General features: G+C 39.4%; 1 protein-coding gene across 1 annotated transcript in view; it reads right to left on the reverse strand.

The window, feature by feature from the left end:
• Positions 1-20,030, reverse strand: part of Abca13 (ATP binding cassette subfamily A member 13) — a 428,395-nt gene that overhangs the window by 185,825 nt on the left and 222,540 nt on the right. Inside the window, exon 43 of the mRNA XM_036201460.1 lies at positions 5,197-5,296. Within this exon, the coding sequence (XP_036057353.1) occupies positions 5,197-5,296 (100 nt within the window). The remainder of the gene's footprint in view (positions 1-5,196; positions 5,297-20,030) is intronic.

Consider the following 20,030-nt stretch of genomic DNA (forward strand, 5'->3'; position numbering starts at 1 on the left):
TGCTACAAAATGTGTACAGTCTATGTCAGTAAAAATAAACATAAAACACTTTCCTTAAAATATATAAAACTCACAGGTAAAGCAAAATGAACAGCACTATTAAACGAGGAATTTGTGTGGCTGGTAAATATAAAGGGCTCAAGTGACAGAATTCAGTTCATCATATTTGAATGACCAAAAGCTAAAATGACTCACAGATACTCAGACCCTATGGGCCATCCCTCCTCCTGAGCATGACTGAGACAATATATAGGACAACTGTAGTTCCTGTGACTCAATATGCAGGTGTAAGGGATGTCCTCAATCTGTATCTCAGGCAGATTTAGCTGCTCACTTTATGGAAGAAAGGGTTAAGGCCTGGAGGTTTAAATAATTTGACAGCAACTCCAGAAGATCAATTTAAGATCTGTATCAGACAAGCAACCCCTGACTACTCTGTTTCAGTAGGAAGGAGTGAGGGAGATGGAAGGGAGGGGAGGGGGGAAAGAGTGAGAGAGGGAGGGAGGGAAAATGGGAGGAGGAAGAAAGAAGGAAAGAAAGGAATTTCTAGAGCTAGAAAATACAATAAATGAATTTGTATAAAAAAGAAAGAAAGAAAAGTATCACCGTGTACTTGAATAGAATAGGAAACTATCAGTGAACTTTAGGACATTCATGGAAGTCTTTGTGTCTAAGACAAAAATAAAAAAAGAATGAAAAAAGAAGTCAGAGCCCAAGATGCACAAGATAATATCTGCTGAACCAGTGTGAGTATGTGCTTGTATGTGTCTGTGTGTGTTCAGATTTACAGAAGGACAAATAAAAAGCAGAAATTTCCAGAAAGATGAGAAAACAACAAAGTGCAAAGGAAGCAAAATGAGTTCCAGGAAGCAGACAGATAAACCCACCACAATACATTACAAACAAGCTGTTGACCACCTCAGAGAACTCTGAAAGTCAAGCGGAAGAGACACCAGTACAGGGAACCATGGTTATCTCAGGGAAGTCATGCATGCCAGAGGCAGAAGGGAGCTACTCAAAGTTGAAATACTTCTGCCAAATGATTTTTATACTTGGCATAAATGCCCTGTTAAAATGAAAGTATATTGGATGTTTATAAATAAACAAACAAAAGCTAAGCACATGCATTATTAAGAGGTGCCCTCTAAAAAATGTTTTAGGGTACCTCAAATTGAAATAAAATTGAAGTTAAACAATGCAGGGTTAATAAAACACAATCAGCCCAAAATACAAGCTTTTATAGTAGACAAAAATACAGAGATGAAAAACAGTATTTGGCAATTTGCCTTATACACTTTTTATTTTCTATAGAATGTAAAAGACAAAATCATATAACAGCTATCAATTTGTGATAATTAGTACACAATATATAAAAACATCACTTTGACAACAGTACCATAAAGTAGGTAAGGTTGACCTTCAATAAAGTTTTTGTTTGTGACTAAAGTCAACTTAGTATTAATTTGAGATAGATTATCATTCTATGATATGCATAATACCATTGGTAAACAGATTAAATGCATAATAAAATACATATAAATGGGGGTTCTAAATGAAAAAATATTACTACAAAAATAAGTATAGACAAGCCAGTAACAAACAAAAAGGTGACTAGAAAGTCCTAAGATACATACAAATAAGGACCAAAATGTTAAATAAGTACAACTGTATTGTAGTTGTCTTAAATAGAAATGAATTAACACTTATACCTAAAGACACAGAGTAACAGCATGATTAAAAGACAGGCTTCAACTATATAGACAACATACATTTTAGACTTATGGAGACATATACACGGACAGTTAAAAAATACAAAAGAGTATTTGGTGCTAATAGTAAACAAAAGAAAATAGGGATGGATATATTAATATCAGTCCAAAAATAAATAAATAGAAGACAGTTAAAAGAGAAAAAAAAGATCGTATTGAAATTTTTGTACAAAAAATTTAATTATAGTGGATGTAACAATTACAAACACATAAGAACCAAACATCAGATTCCTTAAACATATAAAGCAAACCCTTAGAGGAACAAGGAGGAAAATAGACAGCTCTATAGTAACAGAGATGTCAATATCCCCCTTCAGTAATGGACAGAAAATCCCAGAGACCAGTAAAGTCGAGGAGAATTGAAGTTAAAGGCAAATGTACATAAAGTATGGAACAAATGGGCATGATGGACATAAACAAGTGACTCCACTCATAATACATCACAAAATACATGCATTATATTCATGAAGAACTCATACAAGCCAACAATGGCTTGAAACCACTTGAAAATAATTCAATAGAGGATTGGTAGGTTAAACAAACCTAAGGTGTATTAAAAATGTCATATGGAAACCAATTATTCTGTAAGATAATTTAAAAGGATAACTTAAAAGTTATTTTGTAAGATAGTTATTTTGTAAGATAATTTACAAGGATAACTTAAAAGGGGGTGAGGTAATGGCTATGGTAACACTGCATGGAGAAGCAATGCTATCCTCAACAGACCTGGGCTGTCTAATGATGGAAATCCCAGTGTCAAATACCTGATACCCCTTTTCAAGTTAATGGTCAGGAAGGCCCTAGAACCCCTGCAAAAGAGCACATCTATTGCCACTGTTCTTAGTTGTCCAGCATACCTAGATGATAAAATCCTATTGCTGACGATAACCCTTTGGTTGCAGGACTTAGCAAAATCAAACTGGAATAAACTGGGAAAATTGCTCCCTCTGACTATCACAATGCCAGAGATACTGTGCAGTTACTGGTGGAGAAAAGGTAGTAATAGTTTAACCCAGCACTGGACCTTGCATACTACAATACTGACCTCTCAGCAAAGATGTGTCCTTTAGAGCAATAATGTCATTGCTGTTATAGGAGGAATCAACCAATGTTGTGGGAAGGGAGCCTTAAGCCTCACTTCTAGCTAAAGAGCTTCTGGCAATCAATGGCTGCTGGAAGGGGGGAGTCAGTTTACTTCAGGGAATGTGGTCAGTATTAGGTTGCTGATATTCAGTGCATTACCCCACATGCATAAGCATAAGGTCTCTACTAATTGGACTCAGTGGATTACTTTTTTTAATTGTAGAGAACATGAAGGTAGGGTTATGTTGGAGGACATAGGAGTGTGGGAGGAGGAATTCAGGGTGGATATGACCAAGATGCATTGTATACATATATGAAATTATCAAAGAACAAATAAAACATTAATGTAATTAATTGCAACAGTTATTTCTTCAAAGGTTTACTAAACAACCAATAAACACATGAAGAAATGCCCAGTCTTAGTAATCAATGTATTGGAGAGGACAAGAGAATTGGAACCTTCATGCTATGGGTAAAAAATGTGAGGTATAGACAGATAACAGTCTTTTGCCAATCATCAAGCATGTGATCCAGCAATTCTATTCATAGGTATCTACTTAAAAACACTCACCAAACACTAGCATTGGGGGCATATTCTAATACAAAAACAATGGAAACAACCTAAGTGTTCATCAACTGATGGATGAACAGAAGAATTTGATATATGCAGGCAATGGGGTTTTAAATGGCAACTGACTTATATTTTTGGTTGTGAGCCTAGCTTTTAATGGCTGCGCCATCTCTCCAGCCAATGGCAATTGAAAGAAAAATGTGTTTGTAGAAGCTGATGACAAGGACTAGCTGGATCGTTCATCCACACAAAATATTTACAACAGGCTAATCTGGAGAGCTAAGATGTGTGCTTGGGCTTTCTTAAGCCTAGAGGGATAGGAATTGTAGATGAAAGTTTTCCTGTGTCCTGCCTGGTCCACAGTGGCTCATACCCAAGTAAACACACAGAGGTTTATATTAATTAAAACTGCTTAGCCATTAGCTCAGCCCTACCACTAACTAGCTCTTACACTTAAACTCAACCCATTTCTGTTAATCTATATGTTGCCACATATTCTGTGGCTTTATCTGTGTGCCATTACATGCTGCTCCCTGGACAGCAGGCTAGCATCTCCTAACTCTGCTCTTCCTCTTCCCAGAATTCTCTTTGTCTGCTTATCCTGCCTATATTTCCTGCATGGCTACTGGCCAATCAGAGTTTTATTTATCAACCAATCAGAACAACACATTCACAGCATACAGTGTGATATTATCCATCAGAGAATCCTACAGAGTGATTGGTATGTGACAATGTTCTGGTTTAAGCATTAATAATAAAAAAGAGCCCAAGATCAAGTATAATGGATACACATGAATGGAAAAACATTGAATTGTATATTTTAAATGGGTAAGATGTGGGTCATAAAAATTATGTCTCAATACTACACTATAAACAGTAGAGATGTTTGACATAATCATTAGGGAAATGTAAATTAAGACTATAGTTAGAAACCAACTAAACATCAGTTTTGACAATCAATGTATGTGTCTTAGACCTGATAATACCAAAAGGAGAGAAAATGAGGCATTTGCAACCTCCATACAGTGCTACAGAAAATGCATTGTTAAACATCTCATCCTATTTAATTCTAGTAATGTACTCATGGTGGAGGGTGTATGTGTCCCTAAAGTCTGAAGTTTCTGAAGAAGAGGTGTTACCTTCTGTCTCTCTAGAGCCAGGCTCTCTCTCTCTCTCTCTCTCTCTCTCTCTCTCTCTCTCTCTCTCTCTCTCTCTCTCTCTCTCTCTCTCTCTATGTATGTATGTATTGGTGAGTTGTTGCTAACATGTGACCGGAAGGGGACTAAATCAAAACCACAATCCCACAAGCCTGGATTCTGTCCAGCTGCTGATACCTGCCCAAAGAAAGCTGCATGCAAAGGTTGGAACACAGACTTATGAACACAAGGCTCATCTTTGGTGCTCTCTTAAGCCACATATACCTATTATTTATAGAATATGGCTGTTCCTCGGAAACATGCCATAGACTTAAGCAGCATTGGTCTGTGTATGATGATGGTAAAGCTAGATGAGCAAGGTTCATTATGTTAATTGTACACACTGAGAAATTTCTGCTAAGTCAGTCATGTTATTCAGGAAAGATATTCTTGTCCCTTTACAAATTAGGATATAAATCTAAGCTCTCCAACTCTGATGTGAATTTTCTCAGGACCCCTGACCATCCACTTCTGCTCCCTCACCAGGATCTTGCTATTCTGCCTTGTAAAAACAGATGTTAAATGAGGTTGGCAGCCTTTTGCCTTGAGCAGAAATACAAAAGTCTATGCTACTTACAGTGCTGAGGTCCAGCAGGTCTCTCATTCTGCGGTTCTAATTTGGTTTCTGGAGTGATGTGAGACTTTTTGTTGGTATCTTGCAAAAGCATCAAAAACACCTTTTGAAAATTAAAATAAATGAGATGCATATATTTTACATTCCTTCACAAATTATACATATTTCCATTTCTTTTGCCCCAATCACCCATTAGGTCATAACACACATCAAACACATTCTGTTTCATTGATCATTCATCTAATTAGTGTAACTCTAAGATAGCATGGAACTCTATAATATAATTGATAGGCCTACCATAGGATATAAGTCTAACTGAAATGAGATTATGAACCACAGCAGCTACACAGGTGAGCAAGGCTGGTCAAATCCACCATGCAACTGAATGGGGAAAGGACAGGAGACAGCAGCTATGCTCAAGTCAACTTGAGTTTGAAACTCACAATGCCAGCATCTTAGAAATCTCAAACTTAGGAGCCACACATTTAAACAATGCGGTTATTTAGGATGGTTGCAAACTCATCTATAAAACCATCCACTGAATGTGTACCCCCCCCCAGGGGTTATGATACACCATGTCACTAAGGCAGTGAAGTTTTGACTTATCAGTGCACTATTTAGCTAGAACTGGATGAAGTCCAAGCTTGTATTTAAACCCTGAGATGAGTCTCAATCCAACAAAAACATGACGAATGGACATGAATATGAGTCAAGACAATGGGACTGTGGTGGGCTAGAGACAATGAAGCATTAGTCAAGCATTTGGAGACCTGGGGGACATTTAAGAAGAGCTAAGCTAAACATCTCCAACAAACACTAAGAGCGCTGCTTTAGCCCCACACAGAAGTCAAAGATGCTCAGCCATGTAGCAATGCAGCTAGCTCTATGAGAGAAGGCACAGGTTCTGATGTTGGCAGTGCTGGGCCAATTCTGTGACCATGGGCACAGGGCTCACCACCCAGGTTATAAGAATGCCTCATCTGTGAAACCAGAGAATACCACTTCAGCTCATGTTTGGTAGATGCTGACTGTAGAAGCTTTGTGCAGACCCAGGAGTGTTGCGGGACAATTGTTCACACTGTCACTCCACTGAACCAATAAAGCCACCTGGAATCAAGGATGGAGTCAGGGATTGGCTTACCAGGATTAGTCATAGAGATGTTGGAGGAGTGAGTAAGTCAGATAAGGAGAGACAGGAAGAGAGAAGGAACGGACTAGGGAGGTTTCCAGAGCTTTTGGGTCAAGAAAACACAGATAGTAGGGCCAGCTGATCATCCCTCCACTGTTCTTGGATTTATCAAGTTTTTACCTCAATTTCTGACTCAAGTTTTTATTAATACTAGAACAATTTAGGTAAAGGCTATACTGGAGGCATACAGTATCTGCACTATCATGTCTGTAGGCAAAATCCACTGGTAAGAAAGGCATGGTGCATTGTCACTGTAGCATTGGTGAAGTCTGTACACACATTCCCATCCCTCCCATCTCTGCACAAATCTACCACAAAAACATCCATGGAGATCCACGTCCCTGGCCTTGGCCTCACTTCTAGGGTCTTAGTCTCACTGCCTATGCAACATCTAGCTCACACTCAGCATAATCACTTCTGACTTCTCTAAACAACATCATGAGCTTGACTCCTTTAACTAAGCAAAGAGTCATGAATTCATTGAAGTGTTTCTGGCCTGACTCTTTCCACAGGGGAAGACACATGGAGAGGGCCCCAGAGACAGAAGCAGTGAGCGAGTGAGCCTGTGGGGAGATGTATACACTCTCTCTTCATGTGGTTAATTAGTTTGGACAGAATCCTACTGAGTAAAAGCTGTATCCTCAACACTGGTCAAGGTCAGGAGGTTTCAGTAGATTTGAGGTAGTTCCCTCATTTGAAAGGTAACACAGTTGCTGGTTCTCAGCAAGATCTCCAGGAAAAGCTGCATCACCCACCCCACTACAAATAAACACAGTGTTGACAATAGTTTAGGATGACACAGTGCATACATGCCAATCATGCAGCCCTGGACACATTACTTCATCACTCTGTAACTCGGCTTCTTGGTGAGCTAAATGATAATAATAAGTCACATGTCATAGGACCACTGGAAGCAGTAAATATGTTTTAGGAGAGATTGATGGGAACCATGCCTGGCATGTAACAAGCTTACCATGTCTCATCTGAATTTGCCAGAGGACACCCGCACATGATATGCTTTATTGTGTAAGCCTCAAATCAATCCAATAAAATAAGTACTGCTATCCCTACTGTAGATGAAAGCTTAGAGGATTAGCACAGTAATTATTCACCCAGCAAATACACACAGAATAAAAGAAGAAACAAGAGTGTGAGCTGAGAATTACTCATTGAATGAGACCTTGTGATGGAGTTTTAGTCTAAAAGAAATTTTTATTTGACAGTCACAAGTAACTATATCATGAAGAATATTTTATTACAATAGGTAAATTTTACCATCTTCATGCCTCCTTTTTCTACTCCCCCATCTCTTCCTGCCCCTATAAGAAGCCTATGCAGATGGATATGTATGTGTCTAAGTCTGTGGCTGCCATGTGTGCATCTATGTGTGTTGTGCTTACATATTGGAGAAACAAGCAAAATAAGGACTTGGAGCAGTAATCTCAAAGCACCGTGAGGCATGGCATCAGAACAATTAGCACACAGCCCCTATCTTGGTGCCATGTGTGAAGTGTTTCTCTAGCTCTTGGCCTGTCAGAGGCAAACTGCAAATCCAAGATCATAAGGATGTGAAGGCTGCCATCTAGTGTTGGCTCTCCTTAGCTGCAGGTACACTGACCAGGGGTTTCAGGAACTAAATACTAAAGGAGCCCAAGGGACAGAACAGAAGGGTCATCACATTTCCCAAAACCAATTTGAAACTGAATGCTGCAGGCAAAGGTCTGAGCTCTGAGTGTGGACATGCTCTTGTAGTTTGGCTCTGTAAGTCCCATGCTAAATGGAAGCAGTCAGTCTGCTGCAGCAGCAAGCCTCCCTTTTGGAGTCTCACGGAATCCAAATATCCCCAACAGGACAGAAAAGGGCAAGCTTTAATGAAACAAAATATATGAAAATCTTCCCAACATTCCTCTAGGTCCAGGAACTATAAGTCCCGATTTTCATTTCAAAGTACTTCTTATCATTTGAAATATCTTTTCTACAAAAGATAATCAATTTTGTTTCATCTGTCCATTTATGAAAAGACACAAACTACTTTAAAAATTCTCGTTATAGGTAAGGTTATGGAAGGCCTTATGCTACAAATACCCCTACAAAATGGATATAAAGAAGGCATGAGCCCCTGTATAGGACATCATCTGACAAAGCTGAGCATCTAATATCTCAGGCACGTTGTCTAGTCTAGGAAGTACTTTCAATGGAGTGGCATCATGGGCATGTACCTCGTCCCCTTCTTTTGATGTTTTTTGTAACACTTGTAGATGAAAAGGGGCCAGAGAATAGCTCAGATGGGCCAAATATTGCCCACACATCTCTATCTTTATACAAAAGTGTTAAATAGTCATCTCCAATGTTATCTAATAATTTGCAACTCACTGGGATTACATCAGGCATCTCATGTAACCAAATCTTCACAATTGCTCATACTACTACTACTTTTATTCAGACAAAATGATGTATGTGCACTATGTAATGGTGAGGTTAAATTTTAAACACACTAACTAGCAAGAAAAAATGAGCAAAAAAAATATAGCTTTAAAAGCAATGCCGAGGGATTTTTCTATTTGTGTGTGTGTGTGTGTGTGTGTGTGTGTGTGTGTGTGTGTGTGTGTGAAATAAATTCAATAGTTTGGAGATTCTTCATTTGGGAACTTATGTCTCCTTAATTAAGAGAAGCTTCAGGGTGTACTCCTGTTGCCATGGCCCAGTGTCATCTGAGCGCTGATAGTGTTATCAATCCCTTGGGCTGGAGGGCAGTGGTTCATCCGCTGCACAATCTGTTTAAAGGGTACTGGCAAATAGTCTCTGACCCCAGGCACAATCCACTCTCAAAGTGTCAGTGTGATGGACTATACCCCAGATATGGTCAGCACATCCTGCCTTTGGCTTAGGTGCTGCAGAAACTGATGAGGCAGACCTGACTTCTAATGTCAACAGAGTTGGGCTGAGTGATGATATTGGCAGAAATGGAATTGCCAAGCTTCTACTGAAATACAGCATGGCCTGTATTTTGTATTTCAGCTTCTCCTAAAGATAGAATTTTGCTTTTCTTTTTGTCTTTCACAAGGAGAAGATGGCACTGTTTAAAGACCTCAGATAGTAAGACTTAAGAGTTACTAGGAATATTACCAAAATGCAAGGTGCTGGCCAGCGCTGGCCTCTATTGTGCCACACAGTAAGTTGCACACAACAGCACTCTGCCATCACACAGGAGCACCAGTGCTCTGGGACGACTGTCATATCATACCAAACACAAGCATGGAAACCTAGAACAGCACATCTGATTTTGCAGGTCATAGTACAAAATGAGACTTCCTGAACCACAGTCCAGGAAGAACATACTCTCCAGTCTCCACTACATCATGGTGTCAGTGTTTCTCAGCTGAGCATTCTGTAACCCTCCAGCACAGACCTATCTTCTTACATCAGGTCCACCCAGAAAATGCAGGTGCACCTTCTCATCACACAGGGGACATTTACAAAAATATCTGGGGGCTCATTATTCAACCTATCACATCATCACAATATATCTGAAGCAAGAACATTGACTGGCTACATCCTTAGATAGTCTAGAGATAGTAAAAGCAGAGGACTGAGTACATGCCATCATCTAGCTTACTTAAACTCTAATCCCTGGTGGTGGGCAATTTAATGCCTTTCTCTGCTTGCCTGTAAGGGCAGGATGGGTGTGACAAGGGAAATAAGGTACACCAAAGTTAACTCTATTCACTCTTTTTTTTGGGGGGGGGGGGTCGAGACAGGGTTTCTCTGTTTAGTTTTGGTGCCTGTCCTGGATCTTGCTCTGTAGACCAAGCTGGCCTCGAACTCACAGAGATCCACCTGGCTTTGGCTCCCAAGTGCTGGGATTAAAGGCATGCGCCACCACCGCCCGGTTCAAAAAAGTTAACTCTAGGTCAGACTCAGGGTCTACGGCACCCAAAAATAGCTCTTTATAAGCAGAAAATGTCAAACATGGGCTCCATGGCTCCAACATGATGGACTGAAACTACAGGAGCGCTTGACTTTGGAAGTGTTTGAAACCAAGAATACTTAAGTACAAAACTGAAGCAACCTCAAAATAGTAAATATGCTGAATTTTAATGAAAGTAAACAAGTGAAGGGAAGGAGGGAGGGGGAGAAAGGAGGTGAAAGTGAGAACACATTTTCAAGCCTCTAAAACCTACTCTCTTCTCTGCCTTCTTCTCTTCCTTCTGCTGATGGAGAGAATATGTTAATGTTGGGGCCAGTATAAACTGCAGTGGACATGGAGGAGGATCGCCCAAGAGAGGCGACCTGGAGGTCAGGGGAAACAGAAAAACATCACGGACAAGAATCAAGTTTCTCACTATCAGACAAGACAGGAACAATCACAGAGGAAATATGAATAAGTGCTTACTATCAAGTAGAACTGAGCTCTTGATTCTCAATATTTAAGTAGAAAGAGAAGCTTCAAAGACAGCATGCTTTGTCCAAGACAGAACCTAAGGCCACTAACTACCTCCCTACCAAAAGATGGGGAAACCAGGACTTGATGGAAAATCAGGTTCCTAGAGGCCTACTAGGCCACCATAATGTGACAGAAGACAGCTCCCCTTGCCAGGTAGTAGAATATGTTCAAAGAAAGACTGTTAGAAGACACAGAAACCAATGTGAAGGAATTGCCACTGCCAAGCCTGGTATGGTTTGAGCACCAAAGAAATCCCAAAAATGAATAAATAGAAAAGGATGAATGGAGTAGAATCCATGAGTTACAAATGATCTAAATAAGGAAATGCATCAAAGAGACCATCCTCTTCTAAGCATGTGAAAGTGACAGAATTATGAAGATAACCCAGGGCAAGCTCTCTAATAATAGTTCATTCAGATGAGGAACTATGGAAGGTACCAAAAAGTGAAGGACTTGACAGATGGGAAGAAATCACCCACCTTACCTTCCTACAATATTATTATATACAAATGAACAAAAAGGCCACCCTGGGGATGCTATGGATGTGTTGCTCTGATTGATTGATAAATAAAATGCTGATTGGCCAGTACCCAGGCAGGAAGTATAGGTGGGACAAGCAGAGAAGAGAATTCTGGGAACAGGAAGGCTGAGTCAGGAGTCGTCAGCCAGACACAGAGGAAGCGAAATGTAAAAGTACCAGTAAGCCACAAGCCACGTGGCAACTTGTAGATTAATAGAAATTGGTTAATTTAAGATATAAGAACTAGATAACAAGAAGCCTGAGCCATTTAGGCCAGTTTAAATAATTAAAAAAATGAGTGGCTGCAGGTCAGAGCAGGACTGGAGATAACTCCAACTACACTGGGCTATATCACGTCCTAGCCATGCTGGGCTATTATGTGAGTCCTTGCCTTGAAATAGCAAATTAAAATCACACAAAGCAACAAAGAAAACACATGAGTAAAATTCACCATGTTTGCCTTATGCAAGAAACTGTCACTGAAGTTCAGAGTTGCTGAAAATGACTCTCATCTGTATAGCCAAATTCACCTGCTATCCTTGGTCCTTGGTTCTCAATCCTATACAAGGTAAACCTGTTCTTTGTTGACATATTCTCTATTTTCAAGCATCAGTAGAAAATGGCTCTTTTGTTTACACTTATTTCATTATTCACTATAGTGTGTTTGTGCATATACCTGTGTGCATGTGACATAGAGTGAGTGTGCAGGTCAGGGGACAGCTTGCAGGAGTCAGATTTTTCCACCATGTGCATCCTGGGAAACATTCCAGGTGTTGGTCTTGGAATCAAGTGCCTTTACTTACTAAGTTAACTGTTTATTAACAAAGCTCAGGAGCAATCCAATTTCAAATGTCAATTTCATGGCTTAGGGATATAGAGACAATAATTTATTTTTTAAAAATGTGTTGTATTTTTAAAGCAAAATTGCTTTCTAGCTACAAAGAGTCATGAAAGCTACTTAGCAGGTTTTCTCAACTCCAAGAAAGTCATCAGGCAAAATGCAGATAAACAAAGAGAAAGCACGCAGAGTCGCTAACCAGCCTAGGGGGTCGATAGCCACAGTAGAAGGTAGTCAATGCTCCTGTAAAGAGACATTGACAGACAACACCCAACAAAAGAAAACTCTTTAAAGGTACTTAATCTTTTTGTAATTTAAAATAGCTTTCTCAAACCAATCCAAGGACAGTGATACGTTGTGTTTCATTAAGTTTCATAGGCATTTTATGTATTTTAACCCTTGTCTATGCTTTCCCTTAAGAAGAGTAACCTTTTTAAAAACATGTGTGCCTATATGAGAGAAGCAAAAAGAAATACTTAAGATTGAAGAAATCAATATTTATTTAGGATCGGTGCTGTGGAAAGCACAGACAAAAGGAGAGAGGAGAAAATCACTTCCAACAGTTGAACAAATGCACGCTGCATCCCCAGAGCAATTGAGCAATTGTTCTGTTACTTCTTGTGGTTATTGTTAAGATGGCTAAAGGGGGGGAGATCGATCTGGACAAAGACAAAAGAAGATAAAGACATGAGTCACACAGGTACATTATCCCTTTAAGAAGGTAGTTTGAATAAAAGACCACTGCATTTTGAAGATAGTGGAGCCAATGCTTTATGTAATCAATAAACTAATAGCTTAGATTTTTACTGTATATAAATAAATAAATAAACAAACACATATTTTTAAGAAAAAAAAGGTCAAAGGGAGAGAGAATTGAGAAATTTCCAAAAGCATAAAAACACATATAGGTAAAACACAAATCCAAATATTGAAGAAAAGAAAAGTTAATGTTAATACAAATAGAGATATTTAAAATATAAAAGGCATTCTTATAAGTCATCAAACAGTGGAGAATCTAATGTAACATTAGAAATGAGGGGAGCAATCTCTAGAAATCAGCCTCTTGGTGCAGACTCAGCTTAGCTCTTTCCCACTGAGCCTCTTCCCATCTAACCCACTTCAGTTTCTTTATGTCAGCCAGCCACAAGAACGCTTTCTACCAGAAGCACACAGTGGCCATACTAGGCTGTCCTGCCTGGCACTTCAAACCTTCTCACCTGTCCAAATTTACTCTTTATTCCTGTAACAGCCTGCCTGCAGGAGTTCCTCTTCACCTAAAATTATTTCCTGGGGACTCCAATCTTGATGTAGACCCCAGTCCCCAGACTTTTTCCTGTGGTCCTCACAACATTGCCTCCTAGCCTATATTCATTTTTTTGTGTCACTCACAAACTCAGAGAAGCACTCTCTACCAGGGACCTTGAAGCCACCACACTTGCCTAGAATATAAAGGGGTTGGCTACAACCATTGAACTCAACACATACCCAACAAAGACAAGACCAAAGATCAATATCAGGAATCAAAAAACACCGATCATTGATGAATCTCAATATTAATGGTCTCAACTCATCAAAAACAAGGCACAGACTAACAGAATGGATATAAAAACAGGATCTGTCCTTCTGCTGCATCCAAGAAGCACACTGTAACATAGAGGATAGACATCACCTCAGAGTGAAAAGGTAGAAATTTTGTATCAGCAAAGTAGCTGGATACAAAATTAATCACAAAAATCAGTAGCCCTCCTTTACACAAATGACAAAGATACTGAGAAACAACACCTTTCACAATAGCCTCAAAGAACACACAATATATGGGGTCACTGTAAATAAAATACTTAGGGATGGATGGATGCATGCATGCATGCATGCATGCATACATGCATGACATGGGGGAACTGGACCAGGAGTATCAAGTGTACAGGTGGGTGGAGAGGGGGATGACAGATGGAATATTTGGAGAGACAGCTAAAATTGAGCTTTGAGAGATAGTGTTGAAACCTAATACAAAGGAAGCTTCCTAAAATATATACATATATGAAAGTGATATAAATGAAATCACCAAATAATGTGGAAGCCAGAGCCCCAACTGGATATCTGTCACCAAACAAAATTTCTAGTATGGAGCTTGGGTTACATCAAATTGAGTGCTTGGTCAAAGAGATCCCATGGGAACCCCCAAACAACCCAGGCTGTTGCTAAGACTGTAGATTGCTCTCCATAAACTGACAGCAAGGCCCTATTGCTGAAGACAGCACCTATACAACTCATTGAACAAGGAGAAGTCGAGCTGTGACCCCTATTGGGTTAGTATTCTTGGTACAGGAAGGCATGCTACCAAAGGAGAAATGTAAACATCATCTCAGCTACAAACCCTTTGATCTACAATGGCACCCTGATTGTAAGATATGCTAGTTTAAAGGTGGCACAAAGCTTATAGGAGTAACCAACAAGTACCTGATCTGACTTAGGGCCACTTCACCAGATGGAAACCATACCCAACACTGCTTGAGTGACCAAAAGCCTGAGACCTAGGGTAAAATCAAATACTACTGTTCTTTAAAAAACAAAAAAACAACAACAACAACAAAAAGTAGCAACAAAATGACTCCTAATGCTATTCTGCTATACTCATAGACCAGTGTCTTGCTTAGCCATTATGAGAGAAGTTTCCTAAAGTAGATGGGAACAAATACAGAGACCCACAGCCAGACAATATACAGAAAGTGAGATCTTGGAACATTCAGCCCTAAATGGGATGCCTCCATCAAATCCCTTCCTTCAGAGCTCAGGGAACCCTACAGAAGAGGAAGAGGAAAGACTGTAAAAGCCAAAGGGGGTGGAGGACACCATGAAAACCAGACCCTCTGAATCAACAGGACAAACTCACATATGAATTCAAGAGATTGAGGCAGCAGGGCCTGCATGGGTCTGCACCAGATAAGTGTCCTGGTACTGAAAAGAAAATTAGACACTTGCCTTCATCACTGACCCAGAAGCTATCACTATTTGGAAACTATTTGCAAATGAAAATTCAGATTTATCCAAGGCAGTCTCACTGGGGAAACAAACTACTCTTAAGTGTAGGCTGCATGCTCAGCAGTAGATGATCAACAAAAAATGAACTCAACCACATTTTTGGATGCTGCTTATCTTAGTCATATTAGGGCTTTTCCTTTTCTTTCTTTAAATTTTTATCTTATACTTCATTTTCATCTTTATTTTGTGTATTTTTCTCTCTCTTTTTACCTTAGGTTTTATATATATATATATATAGTTTAATGTTTTTATGGGATTCCTGGGTGGCAAACAAGAAGATCTCTCCATGTATATTTGTCTCTTATGCCTTTTCTTGGGCTCTTTTCTTTCTGTTTTTCTTGTCCTATTTTGATATGTGAGTTTGTTTTATCTTACTATATTTCCATTTATTTTATTACTATCCCTTAAAAGTGTGCTTGTTTTCTAATCAGAGACAGAAAGGAGGTGAATCTGGGAACTGGGAGGAGTAGAGGGAAGAAAAACCATAACCATAATGTATGACATGAGGAAAAAATCAATTTTAAATAAAAGTGGGGGATATAATCTTGAAATGGCACACTGTTCATGGAGGTTCTTCCCATTGAATTTCACATTGTGATTCTTTCCATGGTTGCTAGTTTCTCATAGAGGGTTATGCCTGGGGCTATTGTTTCACATGAGAATATAAAAGTAACGATGTGGAAGCAGGTTTCTCGCTCAACTACTCTAAGGCCCTGGCTGGCAGGCACCTGGAGCCTCCCCTCTCCACCTTTCCTATCATTCAATCCTCAAGGTCAGTCTGAACAGCATCAAGGGCACCCTACCAGGCTCTATCCAGAATGGATTCCCCTGTGTGCAACATGATCACCCTAGAGGTGGGGAAAGAAAACACAGAATTCAGTTCTGACTTCTATGTAGAGTCTTCCAGACGCTGGAGCTCTGAATATAACAAGGATGATGATGATGATGATGATGATGATGATGATGATTATGATATAATTATATTGACAGACATTTATGTCCTAACTGGCTTCAACAGACTGCAGCATTCTGGAGCCCACCATGGTGGGTTTTTCTATTTATCTTACTTTTCTTTACAATACTACTTACAAAAAGAGAAAATGATTCAGAAAAATTCTGCTTATATGACTAACAAAGACAAAACAAGTGTACAGCCAGCAGAATGGGCTCTCCTAGCCTCAGTGGACTCTCCAATTTCCCATGTGACTGAAAACCTAACCATACCTGAGAGTCTTGACAGAGAAGAGGGAAGGAACAGCATATGTACTAAAGACAGCATAGAATTACATACCTTTCAGTGAAAATTACACCTATCACCCTTCCTCGGGCATCAACATCTCCTCACAATAGCATTGATAAACTGCATAAACCATAGCAGTTAACCAAGCATCTCAAAGCTAAGCATCCACCCAGAAGATGAAGACCTGCCTCACCGTTTTAAAGTACTTAAGCTCATAAAACATCAAAGGCAAGCATTCCCCCAGTTTCACCCTTCTAACTGATAAATATTAACAAAGATTCCTGAAGTTTCTTTTTTTGATTAAATAAATAGGATGCTAATTGCACAAAAGGGACAGCCACTCTTTCTGACATACAGGTGTAAGTGCAGATAAGTATCTAAGTATTAAGACGAATGTGTTATTTCAATGATATGCGTGCTTCATCCCCAAAAGCTAACTTATCTCCTGTCCCCAACATGAACAAGGTCTCCTGCCCTAGAGTGAGCACCCGCTGAGCTTATGAACAAGTAAGTTTCTCAGAACTAGACAAGGCAGAACAGCAAGTCACCCAGGAAACACAGACAGAAACTAAGAATAGTCCCTCCTTCCAGCCCCTAAGACCCAGGACATGAAGCAACTGTTGAAGGTGGCAGGACTGTATTTCTACAGAAAAAATGACAAATGCTGGCTCAAGATCCCAGCTACTCAAATACAAGCCTTCTTGTCCAGTATTTGGACTTGTTTTCCAATCTTCAGAAGTGGTGACAGGTGGTGTCTTAGTCGCATTTGAGTATGCAGTTCAATGAGCCACAGGCTTGTAAACCTGCACTCAGGGAGACACCTGCCCACTCTTGACTGACACAATGGAAGGAAAAGGAGGATCGGACATGCTCTGGTCTTCTGTTTTGGCACAGGGAAGACTGTTAATCCATCAAAAGTCCCTAAAGATCAAGTGAACTTTTGAGCATGAATACGATTTAATTCCACTATCACTCCAAAGAGATGACAGTTCCCCACAGATGACATGAGGCATTACCATTTTGATTAGCTTGTCCAAGTCATGTACCCAATACTTATCATACTCTGAATATCGATGAAAACTATTCTGTTTCTTGTATGTGTATGTGTTTGTTTGTTCATGCATTTAGTTTTTATTAGCATATATTCATTTATGACATTGTCATTCAAATCTATTGCATACTTTGCTTCATTCTACATGACCCCTTCCTGCTCTCCTTTCCTTGGTGCCCCTCCTCTTCTCAAATAATCACCCTTTTCCTTTTGAGTCTTCTCCTGAAGTCTAGATTCTGAATATGAGAGGGAACATGCGGTGTTCTTTCCCGATATAGCTTGTTTTACTTGGCATAATGATCTCTAGCTATACCCATTTTCCTGTAGGAAATGACAAAATCTCATCATTTGAATAAAACTAGAGTATGTACATATGCCAGATCTTTTAAGCCATTCATCAACTGGTTGACATCTAGACTGTTTCCTTAATTTGACTGTTGTGGATAGTGCTTTGGTAAACATGGATGTACAAAAACTTCTCTGATAGACTGAATGAGTCCTTCAGGTATATACCCAGAAGCAATGCAGATAAATCACAATGTAGTTATACTGACAAATCTCCACACTAATTTCTATAGTGGTCACACAAACCTACTTTCTTATCAGCAGTATAAAAATGTTCCCTTCTCCACATCCTCTTCATCATTTGTTGTTTGTATGATAGCCATCAGGGTGTGATGGAATCCCAGTGTGGTTTTCATTTTTTCTATCTTAAACAATCAAAAACAACAACAACAAAAACAAACTAAGGTTTACCAAGACTGAGTAATTCTTCCAAGGTCTTGGAGCTCAGAGGGGTAAATATCTGGACTTAGAACTGTCTGCAGGGAGTTGGAGCAATGGCTCTGTGGGTAAGAGCACTTATGGCTCTTGCAGAGGACCCAGGTTTAGTTCCCAGCCTCCCCATGGTAGTTTGCAATAGCTTTTAACTCCTGGTACAGGGGATCTTACATGCTCTTCTGACCTTTGAAGGTTTGTGCATGCATATGGTTTACATATATGCACTCACATACACATAACATGAAATAAATAAATATTTAGAAACAGAACTGTCTGAGGTGAAGCTGATGCGTTTTCTACTGTAACTAGTCTCAGGAGGTAGGCATGTCTTCTGAAGCTTGTACAATTACAGGTGCTGTATCTATGAGTTCAGGTAATTATAGGTTATAAATATTCAGAAAAAGCACTGTGTTTATACTGAAAATGTACAGACTTTTTTGTCATTGTTCTTCTGAAACTTAATATGAATCAGTCAGCTAATACCAATTAGGCAAGCACTCACAACACTTCCCACTTTCTATGCTGCTGGTTTGGAGGGTGTCAGGGAAGCATAGCACTCCCAGGGCTCCATCTCCTTGAGCAAGTCACAGAGGAAGCACAGAATTTCTCAGGACAGACATCATGAAGAAAAGATAGTAGGCAGTGAGGGGATGAAAGGAAACCACTGAATGATGATGGAGAGTCCAGACTTTCAGGCTTTCTTCATATCAAGGCTTCTGGATCAACAGCAGGAAACAGCCACCATGACAAAGGGTCATGGTGATTGCAATTGTTGGCCCAGACAGCAGCTCATTGACAGCATGAACACATATTAGGCTGTTTTGTTTTTTGGGTTTTTTTTTTTTAACTTGCTTCTTCATGCTCTACTTACTCTATCAAAAAGGACAGGGTAGAGATAGTGAGAAATGGGTGTTCTCTAGCCCTGTTGGCCAATACAACAAAGAGCATTGCCCAGATCAAGCATCTTCAAAGAATTGAATAAATTACACCTGAAGAATCTTCAAAGAATGTAATTCAGTCAGAGAAAGCTTCAGTCCACATGCAGATCCATCATTTATGAGCAGTGTTACTTGGGATAAAGAAAGTAGCCTATTAAGGCTCAGATTCCTTACTTAGCAATACGAATAATACCATCTGTAGAGAGTGAAAGGTGTTCTAAATATGAATATAGAACCATGCAAGACTATGAATCTTCTTGTTCTATACTCATCTATGAATATTGACATGAGACAAAATATATGATGGCTGCTATCAGTTAGGAACGTTGGTGGCCCTCCCTTGTCCATGTAGGATACATTCCAAGACCAATAACTGGCCCTGAATTCTACAGACAAATAGTTATCACTAAGTGTTCACAGAGGATGAATATCCACAGAGAGTAAAATTCAGAATTGACCAAATCTATTATATAAAATGGTACAATATTTGTATGCAACCTACCAACATTTCACTACACACAGTAACTCATCTCTATACTATATATTATGTCTAATACAAGGCAAATGCTATAGATGAATAATCATTATATTAATTTCCAGAGGAGTGATGATGATAAAAAGTCTTCACATGTTCTATACACACGGTGCTATTTCTGAATAGTTGCAACTCATAATTACGGAAACCCACAGATGCAGAACCTGTAATTGTAATTTCATTCCCTGATGCATTCCTACCATAAAGTCTGACTCATAAATTAGGCACAGTAAGAGGTTAATAGCAACAACTAATAATAAAAG

The sequence above is a fragment of the Onychomys torridus genome, chromosome 10 (genome assembly GCF_903995425.1).
Source record: "Onychomys torridus chromosome 10, mOncTor1.1, whole genome shotgun sequence".
Taxonomy (NCBI): Eukaryota; Metazoa; Chordata; class Mammalia; order Rodentia; family Cricetidae; genus Onychomys; species Onychomys torridus.